Source organism: Hippoglossus hippoglossus, chromosome 7 (genome assembly GCF_009819705.1).
Source record: "Hippoglossus hippoglossus isolate fHipHip1 chromosome 7, fHipHip1.pri, whole genome shotgun sequence".
NCBI lineage: Eukaryota > Metazoa > Chordata > Actinopteri > Pleuronectiformes > Pleuronectidae > Hippoglossus > Hippoglossus hippoglossus.
Window position 1 is genome coordinate 7,109,028 of NC_047157.1, and position 22,552 is coordinate 7,131,579.

General features: G+C 42.2%; 1 protein-coding gene across 1 annotated transcript; it reads right to left on the reverse strand.

Moving 5' to 3' along the window:
- Nucleotides 1-428: 428 nt before the first annotated feature.
- vwa1 (von Willebrand factor A domain containing 1) lies at nucleotides 429-10,331 on the reverse strand. The gene is made up of 6 exons (XM_034591755.1): nucleotides 9,961-10,331; nucleotides 6,159-6,716; nucleotides 3,975-4,304; nucleotides 3,186-3,461; nucleotides 2,628-2,909; nucleotides 429-1,432 (listed from the first exon to the last, which is right to left on the reverse strand). Exons 1-6 carry the CDS (start codon nucleotides 10,037-10,039, stop codon nucleotides 1,404-1,406), a joined length of 1,554 nt encoding a protein of 517 aa, XP_034447646.1. The 5' UTR covers nucleotides 10,040-10,331; the 3' UTR covers nucleotides 429-1,403.
- Nucleotides 10,332-22,552: the final 12,221 nt, after the last annotated feature.

Consider the following 22,552-nt stretch of genomic DNA (forward strand, 5'->3'; position numbering starts at 1 on the left):
TTTTTGTTGGAAATTGTCTTCCGTTAGTGGTTTTTCTTATTCCCTCTTCCGTTTTGGGAAGGGCGTTTTGTGTTCACCCTACAGTTATTAAATAAAATACTTGTTTTATTTGAAGGCATCCTACTGGTTTCTTGTTTTTGCCCGGTTTATTTTTTAATTGTTTGTCCCTCATGCCCTAGACATCTTAGGGACGTAACACCTAGTAACTTTAGTCTGCACTAAATACAAAAGTCTCTCCTAAGAAATGAAAGGTGAGAACACTCCTGAAGTTCTTTAATATACTTTGATGAAGAAGAGGTTTTACTCTTCGGGGGAAACTGGACAGAACAGAAAAAGAATTACCACAGATCCTTTACTGTTTTGTTTGGGAAAGAGTTTGCTATATTCAACTTTACAATGCAGGATTTAAATTTAAAAAAAAACATTTCGTATAAAACAAAATTATAAAGGTCTTTATTGCAAGTTTTTGTTAAATTTCAATAGTGGTCAACAAACATAAAAACAATACATTTGCTCTGAGAGAGCAGTGAAAGATCCGGATCTTTTCAGCAGAGGGCAGCAAAGTCTTGCTTAAAAAAAGGTAACAGTCTTAAAAACGTAAACAGCATGTCTGTAAATACTGTGCGTCAGTAATTCTCATACTTGCATGATTCTTGATTAATAAATATGAACGATGGATCTATGTCCACAGACCATTACAAGATTAGTCTTAGTTACACACGTCTGTATTATATGCAGCATTTCCGTAGTTTCAGGGCATGTGGCTGGTCTGGTCGGGGTTTCTTGAATGTTGAAAGCAGTCCTGAAGATCCTGCGTTTAGGGTCGGCATGTAAATGTTCCCTCGTCACAGACCAGTGAGTGCACACACAACTATCCAATATATCCGAGCATGTGCTTGAAGAGAAGTCATTGAAGTTATAAGTATTTATTCTAAATTTAAATCAGATGTTCTCTTGAAAGAAAAAGGCTGATTTGGGCATGAGGCTCACATATGGAGCAAAGCCTTTCTCCAAAACAAGCCACATAAGGAACCCAACATTCCCAGCATGCCCTGCTCTGCATTTACAAAACAGACCAAAGAAATATCTTTATCTCAAGCTTGCTTTAAACTTTACAGTGAAGCGTTATACATTGACTACAGGTGTAAACCAGACAGTAGAAATGGAAAAGCGAGTCCCCTGTGTTGCAGAAAGCAGTCATCATGTAACCGTATTGTCCCACACCGCTCTCAAGTGTCTATGGCTTCCACATGAGTGAGCACTCAGCGAGCCAAACCACACATCGCTCCTGGATCATGTCCGCAAAGGGGAGAGCCGCGGAAAAAGAATTATGGATGAAAGTCAGCATTCTTCTCACCATCAGCCCTCCATGTATGGTGAGGTGCACTTGCAGTTCGGGGGTGCTATGATTGGAAGCCATATGCTAACGCATCTAAAAAGGCAGAGGGAGAAAACAGCGGTTAAAACATTCACACAAGACAAAGTGAATGAATTTCTGTGTTTGCACCACCATCAGAAATCCAATGGGATTAACGTGGAGCTATTCATTTAGTCCAACAGACACATGCTACAGTTTAAAGTATCAGTTCACTCAAAATACTATACTACAAATCTTCTCACTTCTAGTGGTATGGAGACATGCAGAAAACTTTAATTTCCTGAGGATGTGATTTCAGCCTCCACCCCAATACTTGGGCACAAGTCATCTATAGTGCTCACACCATTTTTAAAAAATTGTTTGCTAAGAAGTTACCTTTTTCTAAAATGATTTAAGCATATTGACAAAACAAGTTACTGAACCAAATCAAACGTAAACAATGTGGACCTTGGTCGGGACTTTCAGGTGTGAAAACTCCTACAGAAGACAAACACCATGTCTGTGCATTAAAGGTTCAGTGTGTGGGATTTAGTGGCATCCAGCAGTGAGGGTGAAACACGACGGACCCTGTGGAAGAAAACCCACTCCTGATTTTAGATAAAGGGCACCAAGTTATTCTTAGTTTCATATTATTATCAACTAATAAAATATTATATTCCATAAGTGCAGATAGATCCTCCTAAATCCTGACACTTTGTGAAATATACTTATTAGCTTTCTAACAAAGTATTACATTAGAAGATACCGTTTTTATGTCTGTGCGCTAAATAAGAATCTAACAATCCCATTTTTGTCTGTACGGGTAATACTATCGTCCAACTTGGGGTTCGGGAAATACAGATCGACATTTTTTACCATTTTGTGACATTTTATGGACCAAACAACTAATTGATAAATCAAGAAAATAATAAACAGATAAATAGATCATTTTAAATAATTGTTAATTGCAGCCCTATTCTTGACAGGAAAAGCAAATAAGTTACCAACAGCTCACCAGTAAAATACCTCATATGTTTAATCTGAACTAAAACAGACAAGTAAAAACAACCATAGTGTTGTTTTAGTGGGAGTTATGCGCTATATCGTTTTCACAGTTTATCCATCCTACTTAGAAGTGTCTGCACTGTGGCAACAACACACTTAGGAGTTACTTTTCATCAGCTTTCAGTTACACCCCTCAGCTCGTCAAAGGTATTTTAGCATCGTTTTTTTTGTGGATGAGTTGGCTGCACACCCAAGCCCCACTCACCTGAATGAAACTGTGCTGTGCAGCACAGTCCCTCCCCACGGGCCATCCGGTAAATGGGTGACACGCACACTCTAGCCGACGGGGGTATGTGCGTGAGGCGCGTCGACAAAGAGTCGGCCGGCAAATAGAGGGAGGAGGGCTGGCCGGGGACAGGGCCAGAGCCGCGCTGTCCCTCCCAGGTGAGCCAGTAGCCCCTCACACCAGCCACACTCCCCTTCCAGTCCACCTGCACTGAGTCACTGCCCACGGTGGTCAGCTGGAGGTCTGCCAGGGCCGGAGTCACTGGAAATGGAGACACACGCAGATAAGATAATCAGAGTGGAGTTAAAACAGAAAGAGAACTGAGAGGAATGAAAAAAGAGTAAAGGAAGAAGCTAGAAGTAAACAGGATTGCTATAATAGGAGCTGTACAGTAGAAAAACAGTCAGAACTGCCTGTACAGTCGTCAAACCTGAACATAGCTGCTTATAATTATCTGAAATTTAATATGCAGACAGGACTCTGCTGTGTAGGATTAGTAAATGGATCCGGGGTAACCATGTTCCACCGCATTCTCACCTTCCTGAGTGCACACTTTGACGGACATAGCTTTCTCTTTGCCCGAGGCATGCCGGGCGCTGATGGTGACCAAGTACGTGGTATCTGGTTGGAGGTCTCTGAGTAGAGTAGAGTTTTGATTGCTGCCCACTGTGACAGCGTTGAGCCTTCCCCTGGGCAGGGCCGAGTACTCGATGTAGTAACTCGTCACCTTCTCTGGCTGGAGAGGCCCCCAACTCACCCGAACGCTGGTTGGCCCAGACTCAGAGATGGTCACGGTGGACGGGCTCAGCACCTCTGGAGCGTGGGAAGAGGGAAAAAAATGTTGGTGGGGAGAAGAACACTTCATCTCATGGTTCAGCATTATGATTTATTTCCTAATACCTATAATAAGTATAGAGAAGTATAGATGGAAATAGTCCTCAATTGGAACAATTATTATCTCCACTTAATTATTAGCATTAAAAGTCAGTGAACAGTAGTTATTTGTTTACAGACATGTATACAAGTCAAAATATGTCAAAAGTAACATTTGTAATAATGGTAATTGGTTTAACTTGAGTTTTTCCTATTTTAATATTAAATTATTTGACTTGTAAGATAAAATGTTAAGTCTAAACATAAAATTGCAAAACGATAGTTTGTCAATATAAGTTTCTAAATGCTCAAGTTGGCATCTTTTAACTCTTAAATTTGGGGATCTGGTACTAATGTATCTTTGTAAGACTAGATTAAAAGATTTAGTAAATAAATAACGTGTAATGATCAAATTAAAAGAACACACAATGTGCAAAGAGGATGTGAGCCAACCTGGGTTTGTTTTGAAGGTGACAGAGAGAGTGTTAAATGCTTGATCGTTGGACTCCGGGGTCAGTGTGGCAGTGTAGGTGGTGTCAGGCTTCAGGCCCGTCAGTCTGGCAGTGCTGGAGTCGGCAGTCTGTGTCAGTCTCTCGTAATGACTCCCACCGGTGCTCGGACTGGTCCCAGTTCCTCCTCCGCCACTTGTCGAGCCTCCCGTCAGAACCGGACCGAAGCGTATCTCGTAGTAGCCCGTCAAACCGGAGAGAACGGGTCGCCACTGCAGCGTGGCAGAGCTGGTGGAGACATCGCGGACCTGGATTCGCTCGGCCCGGATTATCTCTATCAAAGGCAGGATGAAGAAAAATGAAGTTACTGTCAATTTTTGCGAAGAGCTGAGGAAAAGGATGGTGACAGGGAGGATGACAAGACAGCGTGCTAAAAATGCTAAAGACAGCCACCCAAGTAGACAGCCAGACTTGGGTTTTCAAATGGAGACATACAATAAGACAACTTGAAATAGCCAAGCCAGTGAGGCCCTGCAACAAAATAAGAAATGCCACAGAGGCATTGATATCTGTGATCGGATCCTTAGGCACTCAGTAAGGACTGGTGCATTTTGTCCTGGCTGTACACAAGCTTTTTTTATACTGTGCATCATATCTTACAGCTGCAGTATATACTGTCTAATTGCTGAGGTGTCCCTCATGAGGGTTTATGCAGTTACCTAATCTGGCCAGAGAGATGGGTGACCTCCCTGCTCTATTTATATGACTACGTATATATGTATCTTGTCTGGAACTCGGTGGCGTTGGAGGATACAACGAGGGAAACCGAATCATTAATCCATTTATAGATCAGCCTCTCTCATTACAGTGACACACACATGCACGCACACACACACACACACACACACACACATGCAAAGACACTCCCGGCCCCCTATTCAGTCTCACTGTCTTCAGGAGCATGTGTGGAATCAGGGAGAAGCCCAGAGTCATGTAATACATCTGTGTATGAGTGGAAGGCAACTGGAGTGATTGTAGCTGTTTGAAAGGAAGTGATGTTGGTCAATGCTACTGAAACAACTGGGCAACACATTTCTAGCTTTGCTGCAGCTTTTTATATATTTGTCGATTATATTTTTCCGCCACTATCCAAACAGATTCTAGGTTTATGAAATGTTGATTGTTCTGTTCACAATAAATGAAATCTATGTCTTCAATGTCTATCTGAGTGGCAGTGTTTTGCATTTGGCTGCTATTGGGGCACACTTCATTACTACCTCTCCAAATAAATGGTGTTTATGATACTAGTTATTTTAATGAATTATTTAATTTATTTTTCCTTTTATTTCTAACCCTAACCCATTTTTTTTCATTATATCCTTTCCTACTGTTTCGGGTTGTAGAGGGGAACGGGGCGGGGTCGTTGTTTTTAATGACCTGTAATTACTAATTAAAAAAGAATTGCATCAATCTAAAAATGTTCTGGCGCACAGTTCACTGTGGTGCAATCATTTATTTGGAGAGATCCTATGAATGTCAGATAATAAATCTCTGTTTGAACAAGTCCTTTCTCAATACTTAGAGTCATGTGATGTGATGTTGATACAGCTTAAATCAATTGATAAATTTGAAAACAATTCATGTTTTGGTTTGAGTAATTCTATTTGCACAATAAGTTCCAATACATTGTAAAAAATATTACATTTGCTAATTAATACTTGCAAATACTTTAATTTAATATTCTAATTCTGTCTTAACGTGAGGAATTACTAATCATTTTACCATTTAAAAAAAACATTATCGAAGAAGAATAGTTAAAAAGTATTGCTATTGGTATTCACTTAAATTATTGGAACACAGCTTCTATGAGAAGTTTGTCAGTGATACACCAAAATTTAAGAATTCACCATTTATTATTTGATGACTATTTATCACTGGATAATTATTTTTGGTGGCACAATCCAGGCACCGTTTCTGAGGATGATGACACCACCATCCCTGATTGGCAAATATGTTCATTATATGTTGTTATTGATCATATTTTCATATTCTGAAAAATAAATAATAGTTTTACGATTGGAGAAAATGCAACTCAATGCAATTTCACTGGAAAAATTATAATTATTTTTGGTGGCACAATCCAGGCTCCATTCCTGAAAATGTCAATGATGATGATGAACACACTTACCAATGATGGCGTCCCGCAGGTCCTCCGTGATGATGCTCATATCGTCAATGTCCACAAAGTAGAGGTGGTCCTCCACAGGCGGGCTCACCACCTTCCTCAACACCTGATAGTTGCCGTGTCCAGTGGAGACCACCAGCACAGCCACGCCCTCCTCCTGCAGCTTAGTCATTGGTCCAACCACATCCCCTGGTTTCACCCCATCCGTCAACCACACCAGCACCCTCGGGAGCCCCGCCCGGGCCCCGTCCGCCGCTCCGGGCCTCAGCACCCACTCCTTTGCCATCTTCAGTGCCTCCACGGTGTTGGTGTCCCCCCTGAGAGGTTTGATGTTCCTCAAAGCCCCCTGGAGGCCGCTTTGGGTGCTGAAGGTGTCGAAGCCAAACTCGAGGCGTGGTTTGGTGCCCACCTGTAGAAGTCCCACCCTCACCTGGTCCTCTCCCAGTGCGAAGGGAAGGAGGAGCTCTGAGAGGAAGCTGAGCATGCTGGAGTGCTCGTAGGATGACACGCTCCCCGAGGAATCCACCAAGAAGAGGACGTCACCCTCGCAGCAGTTCAGCACTGTGGAGGAAAGACAAATTTTCTAGTCTTGATGATCACTCAAAGCTATTTACAGAACAGTTGTGCAATTCGGCTATTCACACATACATAATAGTGCATCTGTGTGCAGCACTTTCACTCACACACCGTCAGTGGCAATTTGGGGTTCAGTATCTTGCCCAAGGACACTTCGGCACGGGGAATGGGGGAGACTGGGCAATTCACCAACCTTCTGGTTAGTGCACGACCCGCTCTACCTCCTGAGCCACAGCCGCCCCCAATCCAGATCAGTACAGTCATTGACAAGCAAATCATAAGTTACAGGGAGCCTTCGGAAGCTCATGTGAGAACCATCAGTCCTTTTCCACTCCCACTACTTTTTCCACAGGTTTCATCTCGTGCTCCACTTCCATGCACACATGTTTGGAAACTCCCTCTCTTTCTCCATATCTGCCGTCTTAGAGCAACCGCACACTCTCACACAGTCACACAACTTGCACAGGGGGACACATGAAACACGAAAGCTGCAGAAATAAGTCATTAGAGTGAAGATAAGGAGAAATCAAAACAAACAGAGGAACCACAACTTCAGAGAAAGGCGAAAATAGGCCGTCACACTAACGCACAGACACACACACACACACACACACACACACACACACACACACACACACACACACACACACACACACACACACACACACACACACACACACACACACACACACACACACACACACACACACACACACACACACACACTGAGCCAACACTTTCAATATTTCCTAACAGAAGCAAAATTAAGAGTGAATGGTGAGGGGAGCGGAGGGAGAGAAAAACAGTAGCTGCTTGGTAATAAAGGTAGAGGGGGAGTGGAGAGAGGAGGTCGGATGACGGAAAATAAGAAGACGTTAAAAGGACAGGAGTGGGGCTGGGGTAGGTGGGAGCCTGTGCGAGTGTTTGTGTGTGGGGGGGTGTTACTGGCAGTTCCAAGTGAGAGACAAAGAGGAATGTTGGATGGCCATATACAGAGAAAGAAAGAAAAAACGCAGCAGCAGCAGCAGCAGCAGCAGCAAGGTCAGAGCCAGAAAGTAAAAAGTCATATTTGCAGTGCAGATCTTCACATTCACTGTGTAGTCATCCAAGAAAAGAAAAACATCCACTGTTAATAACACCTCAAGAAGAAGGAAAAAAGATGAAGATTGCCTCCGGGCAGTAACAGGCACAGACTCGGCACAACACCTTTTTTTAATACCGCTTTTATTTTATATCTGAATGTTTAACACATGAGTTGAGGTGTTGATAAGACTCAGAGTGTTGAAAGCTGAGAAGGCAGCGAGGCATGTACACGCACACACACACACACACACACACACAATGAGACACTCTCATTGTGTGGACTTAAGAGCGAGGGCTGCTGATTTCACCTCCACCTTTCAGGTATGACTTTATCTATAAAAAAAAACCACATGTTGACGTCTGGAGATAGCCATGTCACTCATTCATCTAGAGAGGAGATGTTTAAAAGCCCTATTTGAGTCACTTGAGTGACGTGATGGTGGAAAAATCGAAGTGTAAAAACCTCACGTGGCCCCTGTGTGAAACATTACGGCAGCAGAGCAGGTCCTGCAACCTGTTGCACACATGGGCACAGTGAGTGTATGGGTCTGACGCTCACACATGCACAATCAAGCCTGAACAATAAAGGCTTTGTGTGCAGGAAGAGCAAAGAAGCAGAAGATTTTTTATCAACAGTTATTGCCACATGCATTTGGCAAAAACATCTGTGGGTGTTGGAGGATCTTTATTAATAACCGAGGATGACAGCAGCAGCAGCAAATGCACTTAAAATAAAAAGCCAAATAACTGTAATCTAAGTTGGTTGTGTCTAATCAGGTCCCTATTAATGGAAATAGCGAAGCCAAAGCATCTCACACACTATTCTAATGCTGTCGTGGAGATGTGCTCACACTGAGCAGCAGACCCGCCGGTGTCATCAGCACCAAGTTTAGCCTCTCAGACACTTTCATGCTCATGAACAGCTGATTATATTTATTTTGTTGTTTTTGTGATAGATAAAAAAACTCCGATTTTAATTCACTGATTTGTACTAATGGCTATTTAAGATGTATAGCAACATCGAAATAAGATAAGATAAGATAAGATTAAAACTCTTGTGCCACCTTGCTCCAGATTACAGTATCACAATATACAAGAGAGGACAGAGAATAAAACAATAAAATATTTCATCTAAAATATATAAATAAAGATAAAAGTATATTGTGTAATATAAGTGAAAATAGTGTATACGAAGTAAGTTAATAAACTATCACAGAGGGGTGTCTCAGTTTCAGTCAGAAAAATTTGACTTTTAAAAGTTATACATATTATTTAATCATTTATTGTAATAATAATAATAATAATAACAACAACAACTTTATTCATAGCCCCTTTCAAAACTGCCGTTACAAAGAAATATATAAAGAGGATGAATAAAAACAAGTACACAAAACATCATAGGCAATCAAATTAAAGGCAATAAATTACATAATAAAAAATCTATAATCAATGACAGCAGATAAAATAAAATATAATAAACATTATCTAAAAGTGATGGCAAAAAGGGGGAAACTTAACTCTCATTTCTCTTTTAACAATACTTTTCCCCCACTTGATCTGGAGACTGCCACTGCTGCGATGCCAGGAGATTTCATCAGCTCACAATATCTGAGAATTCAGCTCCACTTCTTTTGTTTTGTTGTTTTTTGGCTTTATATGCATGTGAGCAACTGAAACCCTCCACTTGATACCTGTGTGGTCCCTGCATACATGCCCCCCCCCCCCCCCCCCCCCCCTCGCTTTGAGGATCATTGGCCCCAGGCTGTGGGATTTCATCAACTGACAATCCAGGACCTGGAGTGGTGCCATTTCACTGAGAACACTGGTGTAATGTCAACCCCACCCTGATCCACCCTGAGCTCAGACACAGCCCCTGCACCTCCTCCTGCATGCAGCAGCATCAGCTCCTTTAAAGACCAAGTCACTGCATCTCATATTATAACACCTCTAATTTCACTTCACTGAGGCAAACTTGAGGGGGAACAACAGCTTTACCTTAATTTTGAAATAAGATAAAGTTTTTTATTTTATTTTGTACTTTTTAAAGTTGTATCTTTCAGTCTTGCCTCCCAAATACTTCACGCTCCAAACCGCAGTGACCAGGTGTGTGTCCCTCAGTGCGCGCCTCCACCATGAGGGGTCTTACCTCCGTCAGGCGTCTGGCTCGTCAGCGGCCGCACCAGCAGACACACGCAGATCCATGTCAGCAGCGCGCGTGTCTCCATCACGACGACACCGAGTAGAGTTCCTCCGCAGCAAAGTGTCACACAGATGTTGAGGGGTTTTTTTTATGGACTCGACCATATATTCCTCCACAGCCCGGAGCGCACAGCCACTCACTGGATCTGCAGCATAACGAGTCCCATCCAGACCGACTGCTCTTCTTCTACTTCTCTTCTTCTCCTCTTCCTCCTCCTCCTGCTGCGTTGATCATGATCAGTCCGACGCTGCAAGTTCAACTAAACCCTAAACTTCGGTCTGGAGCGCGCTCCCCCGTCCACACTGACGCGCTCTGCTCGCGCTCGGGACGAGAGCGTCAAGCTCGCAATGAGTACTCACACAACTTTCAAAATAAAAGTAGCCTATTATTAGTTTAACTGCATGGGATGTCACGCCCTCACGTGTACCCGAATGAGAACACCTCTATCCACACCTTTAAAGGGATAGTTCACCCAAAAATGAAAATTCACTCTAGCCACCACTATGCCAATGGAGGGGTGGGTTGAAGTGTTTGAGTCCACAAAACACTTTTGGAGTTTCAGGGGTAAACAGCGTTGCAGCCAAATCCATTACATTTGAAGTAAATGGTGACCACTTCTTCAAACGTAGAAAAACCACAACAAAAAAACATAAAATGCCTCTTTACTGCTCCTGTGGTGTCATCCAAGTGTCCGTAAGCCCCGACATTCAAATTCGACTCGAAACAGCGTCATTTACACCTTGTTTTTAGCCTAAATGTCCTCTGATATCCTCCTAGCATGGAGCCACATTCATGTTTATGCACACACACTGCACACAAGCTCTCGCCCAAGCTGCGCGAGACGTGATCAGCAAGAACTATGATACCGGAACTTGCAATACACAGAACAGAGAGTCAACTGGGGCCTTTACTACGAAGCAGGATTTGCGTTTATCGGGGTAACTTCAGATTTACTTCAGGGTTTGAGAAACTCATTCATGTCGTATCGGGGTAAATTACCATGAATGGCTAACCTGCTCCGGAGCAGGTTTAGTTGGAGATAAGAGATCAAGCAGTATAAAAGCTTTGTCCACTGAACAATCAATTCCTTTGAAACATGACTTCAGCGTTCTTAAAGGATCCCGAGGAGCAGAAAAAATAAATATAGAAATCCCATGGAGCTCGGTGCACAGATTGTTAGATTGTCTATGAGGAGGACAAGGGTCGTCAGAGACTGACAAAATCCTTTGACCTACTCTGATGAGTATCTTTATGAAAGATAGATGGAATGATAAACCTTTATCAGCTGCTAGAGCTGAACTGAACCTACCTGACACCTATAGAGCAATGTGCTCACAGTACCACAGACTGCATTGATCTACATTTCTTCACTTGTGGGAGTTACTGATATTTTGATGTAGAGTTTGTGTTAGCAATGGGATGATCAGACATAGTTTTATACTTTTATCCTTCATTTAGATTTATCCTAGGAAATTAAATATTTATTGGGAATGGGGGATAGATAGTTTACAGATTTACCTTGTGATGCCCCCATCCCTCCCTCTGCTCTCTCTTTATCTGAGACTGGAACAGTCTTCCTCACCAAAATGAGGGATGCATACTCTACTTAAAGGGAAGGATACGGGAAGTATAAAACAATGGCTGGTTGGTTAAGTCAATCTTCCCCGCTAAGATACCAGGTGAATATCAATGTCATGTTTCGAGATGCACCAGATGCATCCTGTCACCAAAATACAAAATACGCACAATTTGTGCACAAGTTTTCTTTTCTTTGACCCTTTGGTGGTGGTGGTAAAAATAATCAGTGATTGTTATAAATATAAATTAATGAAAACAATCAAGGTATTACCATGTGAGTAGGTTTTTAATATTGTTGCTGACTTAAGGTTGAGTGATTTTTAACTTTATCAGCTGATTGCTAACACAACCTAATATATTTAAAATCGTATATAATTTAACTACAACGTTCAGATAAATGTTGTGGAATAATATCCACAACAATATCACTGACTTGTCTTGAATTAGAAATGCAAGGTAGCATAAAATGGAAATATGTGAATAATAAATGATTACTGAACCCTCAATTTGTTAAGCAGTTGTAAAAAGGTTTGAGTTCTAATGCACAGACTCACTGTATGGCTTTTAGCTATATAGCTAAATGTATATAGCCTCTGTGCCTCTTAAATAGAATCATGAACACTTAGTGCAGTGGTTCTTTAATGTTTTCTAGCATGCCTCCTCTTCAGACGCTGAAACTGCTCACCCACTTACCCCCACCCCACTTCACTTTTTTTTTATAAATAATTAACAATGAGAGGATTCAGTTTTAGTTAAATAAAGGTCAGCATGGTAGGATTTTCCTTATATAACCACATTCATCAACTTCATATATTGGCATTATGGACAACCACTGACATTGCGCATAGTGTAACAATCTTACAACATGGAAAAAACAGACAAAAGAATGATAAATAGATGTCTTTATTTTGAAGGTACAGTTGCTCTTACTTCCCAGTGGCTTCTTCTGCTTGACATGAACCAACTCACAGTCTTCACTCCTCCCTGCTCTCTTCAGTTTCCCCAGTAACTCAGAATAGTAAATAGGGCTGAGTTCACCATTCAGGCGTCAACCCCTTGAATCTGAGCCATAATTAGAATTAAGCCTTCAAGTCAAGTTACCATATTACAAGGAACAGAAATGAAGAGCACACAGAAAAAAAAACTCACTTTACAAACAAAATCTTTTGAGCTGTCCTTTGGGGGATCTATAGTAACTGAGGTTTACAGAGGAAACAAGCATAAATTCCAAATATGACATATTTATGCTTAATTGTATGTTCACAAAACCCCCCTGTGCCCTTGTGATATATTATGTGCACTTTGAGTTGGTCTAAAGAGACGTTATCTTTTAGCTTCAACCTTGATTTATTCTCTGTATATTTGTCATGGTAAAGACAACCAAGAATTTCAGCGCTCCAAGAGAAGAGGAAACCTCTGTTTCACCAAGAGAGACCGCAAATACTCGCAGCATTTAAACCACTTGGAGTGAATCTCGGAAATTATACAGCAACATAGTCGAAGGATGGAAAGAAAAGGTCAGTGGCTTTGCATGTTGGTCTTTCTCTGAAGTCTACTACTCAGCAAAAATATAAATAATAAGAAAATACACGTAGAAGAGGAAGAGAGGGGACATTTCAGTGTGTGTGTGTGTGTGTGTGTGTGTGTGTGTGTGTGTGTGTGTGTGTGTGTGTGTGTGTGTGTGTGTGTGTGTGTGTGTGTGTGTGTGTGTGTGTGTGTGGTCCAGGTATTAGTAATGTTGTGGGGACTTAAGTCTGTTTACACAGTCACATTATGAAGACAAAAAGTAAGTCCCCATAATGAAATCATTACATTTTGATGGAAGGACATGTTTCAAGATTAGGTAAGGTTTAGGTTTAGGTTAGGGTTTAGGTTTAGGTTAGGGTTTAGGTTAGTGTAGGGGTTGGGGTTAGGCAAGTAGTAATTATGGTTAAAGTTAAAGTCTACAGGAAATCTATGTAAGTCAATGTAATGTCCTGTGAAGTCATGGATACACAACTGTGCGTGTATGTGTATGTGTATGTGTTTGTGTGTGTGTGTATGAGAGAGAGAGAGAGAGAGAGAGAGAGAGAGAGAGAGAGAGAGAGAGAGAGAGAGAGAGACAGACAGACAGACAGACAGAGAGACAGAGAAACAGAGAGACAGAGAAGGAGCAGAGGTGGTAGGAGGGAATAAGTGGATCGAAGAGGATGTTGGAATTGAAGTGGGACCAAACAAAGGTCTGGATTCCTCTGTGACGCATCATGTCTAAATACTTCTATTGTAATAGCTGACACATTGACAATAAACACACCCTTCCTTAATACACACCTAGTAACTAAACACGACCACTAAAGTCCAGTACCTGACACCTTGTTTCAATGTAAACACTCATATCAAAAAACTAAGGCACTTTATACTTGTAGCTGCTGAGTCACCCTTTGTCCACTTGTTGTGCATTGAGAAATGACCCTGGCAGCCATGAATTTGTTACCTTCAGTACGTGAAAGTTGCTCTGTTGCTATGAAAGTCGAACTCAAAATGTCTGGGAAGCCAAGTGTTGCATCACAATCCATTTACACCCTGCTGCTACTGCACAACAGCCATGCAAGATTACAATACAAACATTTATTTCTCTGTGGTTCTTGCGGGGCTCTCCTCCAGGGCTGAACAATTTCTCACATGCAGCTTTGCCGCCCCTCCAGAACCCATGCTCAGTGTCACGGTGCTGTTTGTGTTACTGCAGATGGGAGTTCTGTTGCTGTGCTTTTTTTTATAAAGGCCAGTCAGTGAGCTGTAAATCAATGAGATACACACAGTATACCCCCACCTGGAACAATTTGGCACTGGCTTGTGTGTGTGACAGAGCAGTAAATAGCTGAGCATGCATGTGCACAGAGCATGCTGCATTGTTTGAATGAGCTTGCACACTCACATTAACACATTTATTTCTGTATCTCACCACGTCCAGCGTGGCATGAATTGTTCATTTACAGATGACATGCAGCCGACTGACTTTTGTCGAGCCCACAACCCGCAGCTCGTGTCAGCATCTGACACTCCGCTGTGCTGTAATCCACAGAGATTGCCAGCTGTTCCCACCCAACACCGCCTCATGTCAGCACCCTGTCCCCACTGTCTCAATCAGTGTGTCAGATTATTACAACCTGCGGTGTGATTTGTTTCTGCTCCTACTCACGTATACCATCAGAGTCCGGGTGGGAGGACAGCTACAAGTCCTATTTTAGTGAGAAAAACGTGCAACCAGCACAGACAACTTAACCTTTGAGCACTGGGCAAGGCCGCAGCAGAGGGAGTGGGAGGAATGGGAGGAGAAGCGAGATGTCACTGAGGCAATGGAAGAGAGGACATTGTGTGGATCACAGCCTTGAGTGTGTGATAAAACATAAACAAAATATCAGCACATCATTCAGGAGAGGCCTGAATCCTGAAGCACAGTGAAAACAGCCAGAGTTACTGCCTCTTAAACAGCCTCTTGTAACTTTGTCCTAGCAGCCTAGTTGTACTTACCCATTAAAAGTTTGGCTGAATAGTTTTTGGCAACGTGTTGGAATGCCACCGTCAGTGGTTGAGTGAATTCCACAGAACTATATTTGCCAGTGTTCTCCTCTTTTCTGCCAGACTACGGTATGTGAGGTTTGGTTTATAGCAAACCACGGTTTTGGGGTCATTTGAGGAAGAAAAGCAAAAATGCTGCCACCTCATCTTGCTCTCTCTCAGCAAAAGAAAGTGCATCGTAAAGGGATATAAAAGATGACAGAAGAGAGGCAGGGTTGCACGGTGATGCAGTGGTTAGCACTGTGGCACTAAGCAAGAGGGTTACCTGTTTGAATCGCACTTCGCCTGGGGTTTATCTTTGTGGAGTTAGCGTGTTCTCCCCATGTCTGCCTGGGTTTTCTCCCTTTGAGGGTCACAGGGGGAGCTGGAGACAATCCCAGCTGACATTGGGATTGGCTGGGACATTTTCCTCCCACACATGCAGTTTGGGGTTAGGTTGATTTTTTAAACTCTAAATTGACCATATGTGTGAGCGTGAGTGGTTGTTTGTCTCTGTATGTTGGTCCTGCGATACACTGGCGACCTGTCCAGGATGAACCCCGCCTTCACCCAATGTCAGGTGGGATTGGCTCCAGCTCCCTCCGCTTACCCTCATAGGATAAGCAGTATAGATAATGGATGGATTGATAAATGGGCAGGATGAGAGATGCAACAGTGATGGGAGAGATTGATTAGAGGAACAGAGGTGATGCAGATATAAAAGTGATGTAAAAGTGAGATAAATCCAAGGGAGGCTGGATAAAAGCCAAACACTGACCAAATATTTAATAGAATTTACGTTTGAACCGGTTATCGGCGAGAGGGAATGAAGCAACTCAAATGCAGAGCCAAGAACAGTCATATCCTCCCACACACAAGGTTTTGACACGCCACATAAATTAAAGCCATTAAACTAAAAATACAGATAGGGACGTCAGAGGGATTTCCCATCTCTGGGATGTGGAGAAGACCAGAAATGAGCCAAGTGCCCACTGCCTTCCTGATCAACACTGACCCCGCCAGCCCTACGTCTGTGGTACTTTCCTTCCTCCACAGATCAGCATCCTGTGTATGTCCAAGGTGGGTCTTGTCTTTTAAATAGTGTCTCTAAAGGCATTTCCTACACCTTTATGGTTTAGAACACTTTGTTTTCAGAGATAAAAAAAAGTAGGTTCATTTAGATGCTGCTTGTTGATGTCTCTCCGTGATGCAAGAATCTCAAGGCCTTAAACTACGTACAGGGGGGAACGCTCAATCTTAGCCTCTCCTAAACAAATATGACAAGTTACATTAAACACAAGCAACCGTCCAGGTCAGGCCAGGATCACATTTTTACAGAATAAATCAGAGTGTATATTTAAGTTTGGACAGAAGCAGCCGTGTCTGTGCACTGTCTCGGAGTATATCTGGGTAGAACCATCCTGCCTGTTAGAACATCTGTTTTGCAATAATCAACAGTCGCTGAGCCTCCACACTGGTGCGGCCAACACCCTCTGCAAGTTTCCACAGTAAAATGTCACAGGCCGCCTCTGGTTCTGCCAAGTTACGTCGACGGAGGTTCTCTCGATAGCTGGCTCGGCTCCTCTGCAGAGGCCTTCTCAGACAATGGCCGTATTGTGGGGGAGATTGGCAGGAGGGCTGCATGTATGGATTGAGGATCATTGTACTCTTTATTCGGCTCTGTACGAACACCAACTGATCTGGGCAAGTTGGATACACCTTGAAAAGACGACTGGCTCATAGCGCAGGCACAAGGATTTGATTGCGTCAGCCACATGACGTAAAGTGTCAATTGATTTCTGAGGAAGCTCCCTGAAAGAGCATGTTATGGGTATTTTTATTTTTAAAAGCAGAGACGGTTCTGACTCCAGCAGCATGTGAGAAACTTTACCCCAAATGAGCAAGACGTCCTTTGGAAAGGCTCCAAATTTGCAAAATGTCTAAATAGAGCAACAGAGAACTAATAATATACCGCTTTGTGGAGTACAGTTCAGCAAAGTGAAAAATAAATTCCATTCACAGTCTTGGCGTGCCCCTAAGTGCTCTCTTGTACTGCATGAAATGAAGGTCTTCCAACCAGAAGTACAAACAGCTCAAAGAACCACTAATGCCGGTTTATAAACCGAGAAATACTGAAGTCCCACTCATTCAGAAACCACATGAGAAAGGTCAGTGGCGGTGACTCATCAATGTCAAAGGACTCATCGCGTTCTCCAGCGCCTGGCAGCGCCCGTGTAGTCTGTGGGAAGGAGGGTGGTAAAGGCTACAGTTGGCTGGATGTAACATTTCTCACACACACACAGGTTTGCGCAGCTATCATTGTTTGGACACTGTATTGACTTACATTCAATGTGTACAGTCTAACCATAACCTTATCCCTGACCCTAACCATGACCAATTTATGCCTAACCCAAACGTTAACCTTATCCCAAACATTAACCAGGACCTAAGACAAGATATTTCCTCTTCTGTTTCGTGACTCGTGTATTCTGGTCTTATTCTTTATTTTCTTTTAATTTCTTCCTCAGTCAGCCCTCTTCCCAACTCTTCATAATCTCGCAGGTCTATCAGCTTCCTTTCTCTTTTTCACAATCATCCTCTCAGCTGGTTCTCCACAGTGTTTTGGCCTCAGCCGACAGCAGCTGGATTCTCCATTCTCTCCTTCCTTTGTGATTCCTCTTCCTCGCCCTCTCCTCGCTCCTCTCCCACTCCACTCCCTCCCTCAGCGGTCCCAGCTGCCTTCCACCCTTAGTAACACTTGTGTATACTATACAAATACACACACAAGCGCAAGCCCTTACTTGTACACTGACAGAGTTACACACGTATACAGTGTGGTGTATATACGGCACTCACGGGGCCATACGTTTGCACACAAAACGTCGCTGAAGTAACCTTTGTGGTATGTCTGAAGGTTTAAAAAAGCAGGGATATGTTGTAATTACAAGTGCATCCGCAGTGGAATCTGTCAGGGCAGGTTGAGCTGGGGAGGATTTGGCAGCCAATCAAAGCTATCACTGAGGAAAAATAACCCCTCTCTTGTATCTGCTTGCTTTAAGGAGTGCACAAATATCAAGAGCATGTATACAAAGGCTTGCATACTGCTCTGAAGCCACAGTCTCCCCCCCATCTCATCACATCAGACTCCTGGCCTGGAAACTACAGGGAGCTTGGAACTCTGCGGTGCAAACTTTTACTTGAACGCCTCTCACCAGGTGTGACGAACAACCCACCATCCTTTTAATGACAGAAGGATGACAAACCTTGTCGTCTGGCCCATCCTGTCTGTTAACACAATCAGCTGACAGCCACATCCGCTGCCTCCCCAATTAAACCAGGTGCCTTTCACTCCCAGGCACGTTTTTTGCACACGCTCAAAGTTTCAGCCTCTCTTTGTTATCTGTCTCCCGCTTCCTGTGCACGTAACACACCCTCCGCAGGTGCCCCCACAGGTCACACAGTCCACTCTGTCTTGGTTTCACTCACGCAGCCCCCTACCCCTCCTGTCGAGTGTCCGGGTGACAGAAAGGAGAAGTCTGACATTGTCTGTTAGTGATATGGTATGGGGGGGGGGGGGGGGGGGGTTGTGTTTGAACTTGTCTGGCTCCTTGAGCTCTGCCTGTCTGCCTGTCTGTTTTCCAATGAGTAATCCATTGAAAGACTGAGTACACACACACACACACACCGTGGCAGGGAGTATGACATAGCTCGAGTACAAGAGGGAAGAGCAATTTTAGCCTCAGGGAGATCGATGGGTGATGGGTGAGACGTGGATGCCGCTGGTTAGGTTTAAGAGTTTTTTCTTCTTTTTATGGAAAATTTGCTTCTGTGGTTAAAAACAGTATTTGCTCTGAGGGAGTAATGTAAACCTAAAACTGTCAAATATTTACAGCTTTTACTGCCAGTTTCCTTTCGTTAGCCGGCCTGCATAGCGTACAGAAGCTGTAGAGTCCAAACTGATGCATGTCAGTCACTGCATGGATGGACATGCAAGTCTGTACAGACATTCATGTTCCCCAGAGGATAACTCTCACACACGTACTGATCCCCAGACCCTTTTAAGACAATCTACCAGTGCTTTGGTTTGTGTATAAATACCTGCTAAATTAATGACATTCAAAAAAGCCTCCTCTGTTCTTTGCACTTCTCTGTAATTTGTAAATATGACAATGCTAACACAGGGAACAAAGATAGGCAAAAGCATGTGTAGTATATTCATACTGACTTTAAAATTACATGAGAGGGGATGCATTTGCAAATTTAATTTCAATTCAATTCAGTTTTGTGTGTATAGTGCCAAATCAAAATATAACTTATCTCAAGGCTCTTAACATATGGTCAAGACATTACAAACATTATAGAGAAACCCAACAGTTCCTCTATTATGGTCAAGACATTACAAACATTATAGAGAAACCCAACAGTTCGTGATACGAGCAAACAGGCTTAGTGACTGTGGAAGGATAAAAAACTTTTGACAGCAAGAAACCTCTGGCAGAAGGAGACTGAATGAGGGCGGCCATCGGCCTCGACCGGTTGGGATGAGCAGAGAAATATGTGGAAGAGAGGAGAGGTTGGTGGAAAAGACGGGACAGAAGGGAGAGAGGAGAACAACGTCAGGAACAGTTAAGTAACCGTCATATTTAATAGTGATATTTATAAATGTAATGATGTTATAATATAGCAGCTCCAGTTAATAGTAGTAGAGGTAGTGGTAATAATAATAATAATAATAATCATCATCATTGAGTAGTGTCAGATCTGGATCCAGCAGCTCTGGAGTCAGAGAGAAGAGGGAGTCAAACAATGGGAGACACAAATCTAAGTTAGAAGGGCTGCTACCAGCCACTATTTTAAATGCATGTGATGATTATTTACTTGATTTAATGTAGAATATAAAAGTGGTGACAAAAGCCCTTCACCCTTTTTCAGACCCCAAAGTAACATCTTCAAAATACTTCATCAGTCGACACAAATCCAAAACATATTATACTTTATAAAATCACAATTTCAAACATCTTTATTTATGTCATGTGAGAGAGAGATTCCAAATAAAGACGTACTATTGTTTTTTCATTTGTAATTAAACTGTGGCTTTGTTACATATTAAGTTTATGATACATTGGAGACTGCTCAGTCGGCAGCATAAACAGGATGCTCAAGGAAGACATAAAAATACAGCCCACGTAGGTTTGGGGATTCCTCCGTCACAAGGCCAGGATATCATTTTGACTCACACTGTGCTAACAGTCCTTCCACGGGAAGACCTCTGGTGGGGATTTAATAGAACCTTTGCATATGTTTCCGGTGCTCGCCTTGCTCTTTTGTTACTGCACAACATTCAGACTGGAAAACAAAAAGGCCGGAATGAGAGCAGTGCCAGGGACATACAATAAATGAGATGCTGATGAAGCAGATGGGAAGGGAGTGGGTGAGGAGCACATCAGATTTTAATGATCTGAAACTTAAATGGGTAAAAATTTATATTTACTACCCCACTTGTTGACTATATGTAGATGGTTATAGTCACACAGGAAAGCTCTCTATAACAGTTTAGTCTTTTGACAAAGTTGTGATTTTCCCATTCCGTGGACACAGACCCCAGGTTTAAACTTAGAGAACCCATTGAAGGCCCAATGAAAGGTCTTCAGCCTTTTTGTCTGTTGAAATAATAAGAATTTACAACCAAATTAGTCATTTTCATTTAATCGGTTTAAGATGATAATACGTCTGTGAGAACGAAGTACTCTGCCTCTAAAATGTCAACTTTTCATGAGCTCAGAAAACTCAACACATAAAGGAACACGTCTTCCTGAAGTTCAGCATAAACATTCAACTTCAACCCATCTATGTGGTTAATACTGTCATCGGAGAAGTAACTAAAGCTGTCAGAAAAATGTAAAAAGTACAGTATTTCCCTCTTTGATGTGATGGAGTAGAAATAGATAAAGTTGCACAAACACCAATACTAATGTGAACAGTACTTTATTAAATGTATATAGTTTCTACAACTGGTAAATACTATATGGTTGGTTATGGCTCTGAAGTACCTCATATCTCTGCACATGAACGAGATCACCACAGAATTCCATAAATACCATTCATTCCAAATGCATTAGGTTTTATTAGTGTCTTCTTTTTTACACTTGTGACTTATGACTCTACTAAAATCCATTTATTAACCGCATGCAACTGAACACTGGGGTTTTCTGACGCCTTCTTAGCCACCGGCAACACTTGGTCAAATGATGCCAGTGTGCCTCTTCCACTGTGTGCGTGAGTGAAGCTGTTTCCTTTCCAGAGGATTTGAGAGAACAGACAGACAGACAGACAGTCATAAATGGGCCTTGGAACAACAACAAATGAAAGTAGGTATCTGCATGAATAGTAGGCAAACAATATAAAAAATGAAAAGTGCTTGATTCAGTTTGTCAGAGCATTAAGATACATGTCAGAATGATCTACGTTATATATAAACAGTAATAATTCAGCCGTCTGAAGTGAACAAGGAAGAGGAAGGGAAATGTGAAACTAAATGTTACACTCACACCTGCTGGCCAGTAGTTGTACTAGCTTGGATTTTTGGATCTTGTGCCACCAATGGTGTTTCACTAGTGGTCCTGTTCCTCCTCTCTCTATAAAGTGGTTTTATTAAAAAAATTAATAAAAATAAAAAACAGCAGCACACTAGTAGAAAGCACATTTAAATTCACTGGATCCTGATTTTTATTTGGATCTGCACCAATTTGCAAGCACTCATAAATATCGGTCCCCTAAACATGTCTGATTTTGTTCATCGTGATCCATGAATTATACGTATATTTTACAATTATGATACAAACAGCACTGAGATTATATATAAATACATGGATGAACATTTCTGACTGTGTTCCCTGAGCAGCTATCAAACTTCACCTCAACACTTGATGAGCCACACGTCTCATCCACATCAGTCACCCTCAAGGCCGACGTCTGTGAACTGGGAGGCCAACAACACGAAATAAACCGGAGCAGGGATTAGATTATTAGATTGCAACTATTTTCCCACATATATTTAACAAACCATGATTTTGAAACTGACAGAGCCTCACCAGTGTGAAATACCAATGGGAAAGCTGATATACAATGATGACCTGTCAATTTGATAGAATTATGAAAATTATCTAGAACTTTATTAGAAAATTCGTTACCTTTGAACAAGTTGAATCCACGTGTAATTGCAATATTTATATCATAAGGTGGTTGCAAAGCTGGATCTATACGAGTCTGAAATGAAGCTGAACAAACAAACAAACAAACAAGACGGAACCTTATTCAATATATTAAACTGTAAAGATGCACATATTCATAGTTGGGCATTGGCCAAAACAAATGTGCTCCACATTTGTGAATAGACCCCTGTCCCGTCTTTAGCGTACGTGGA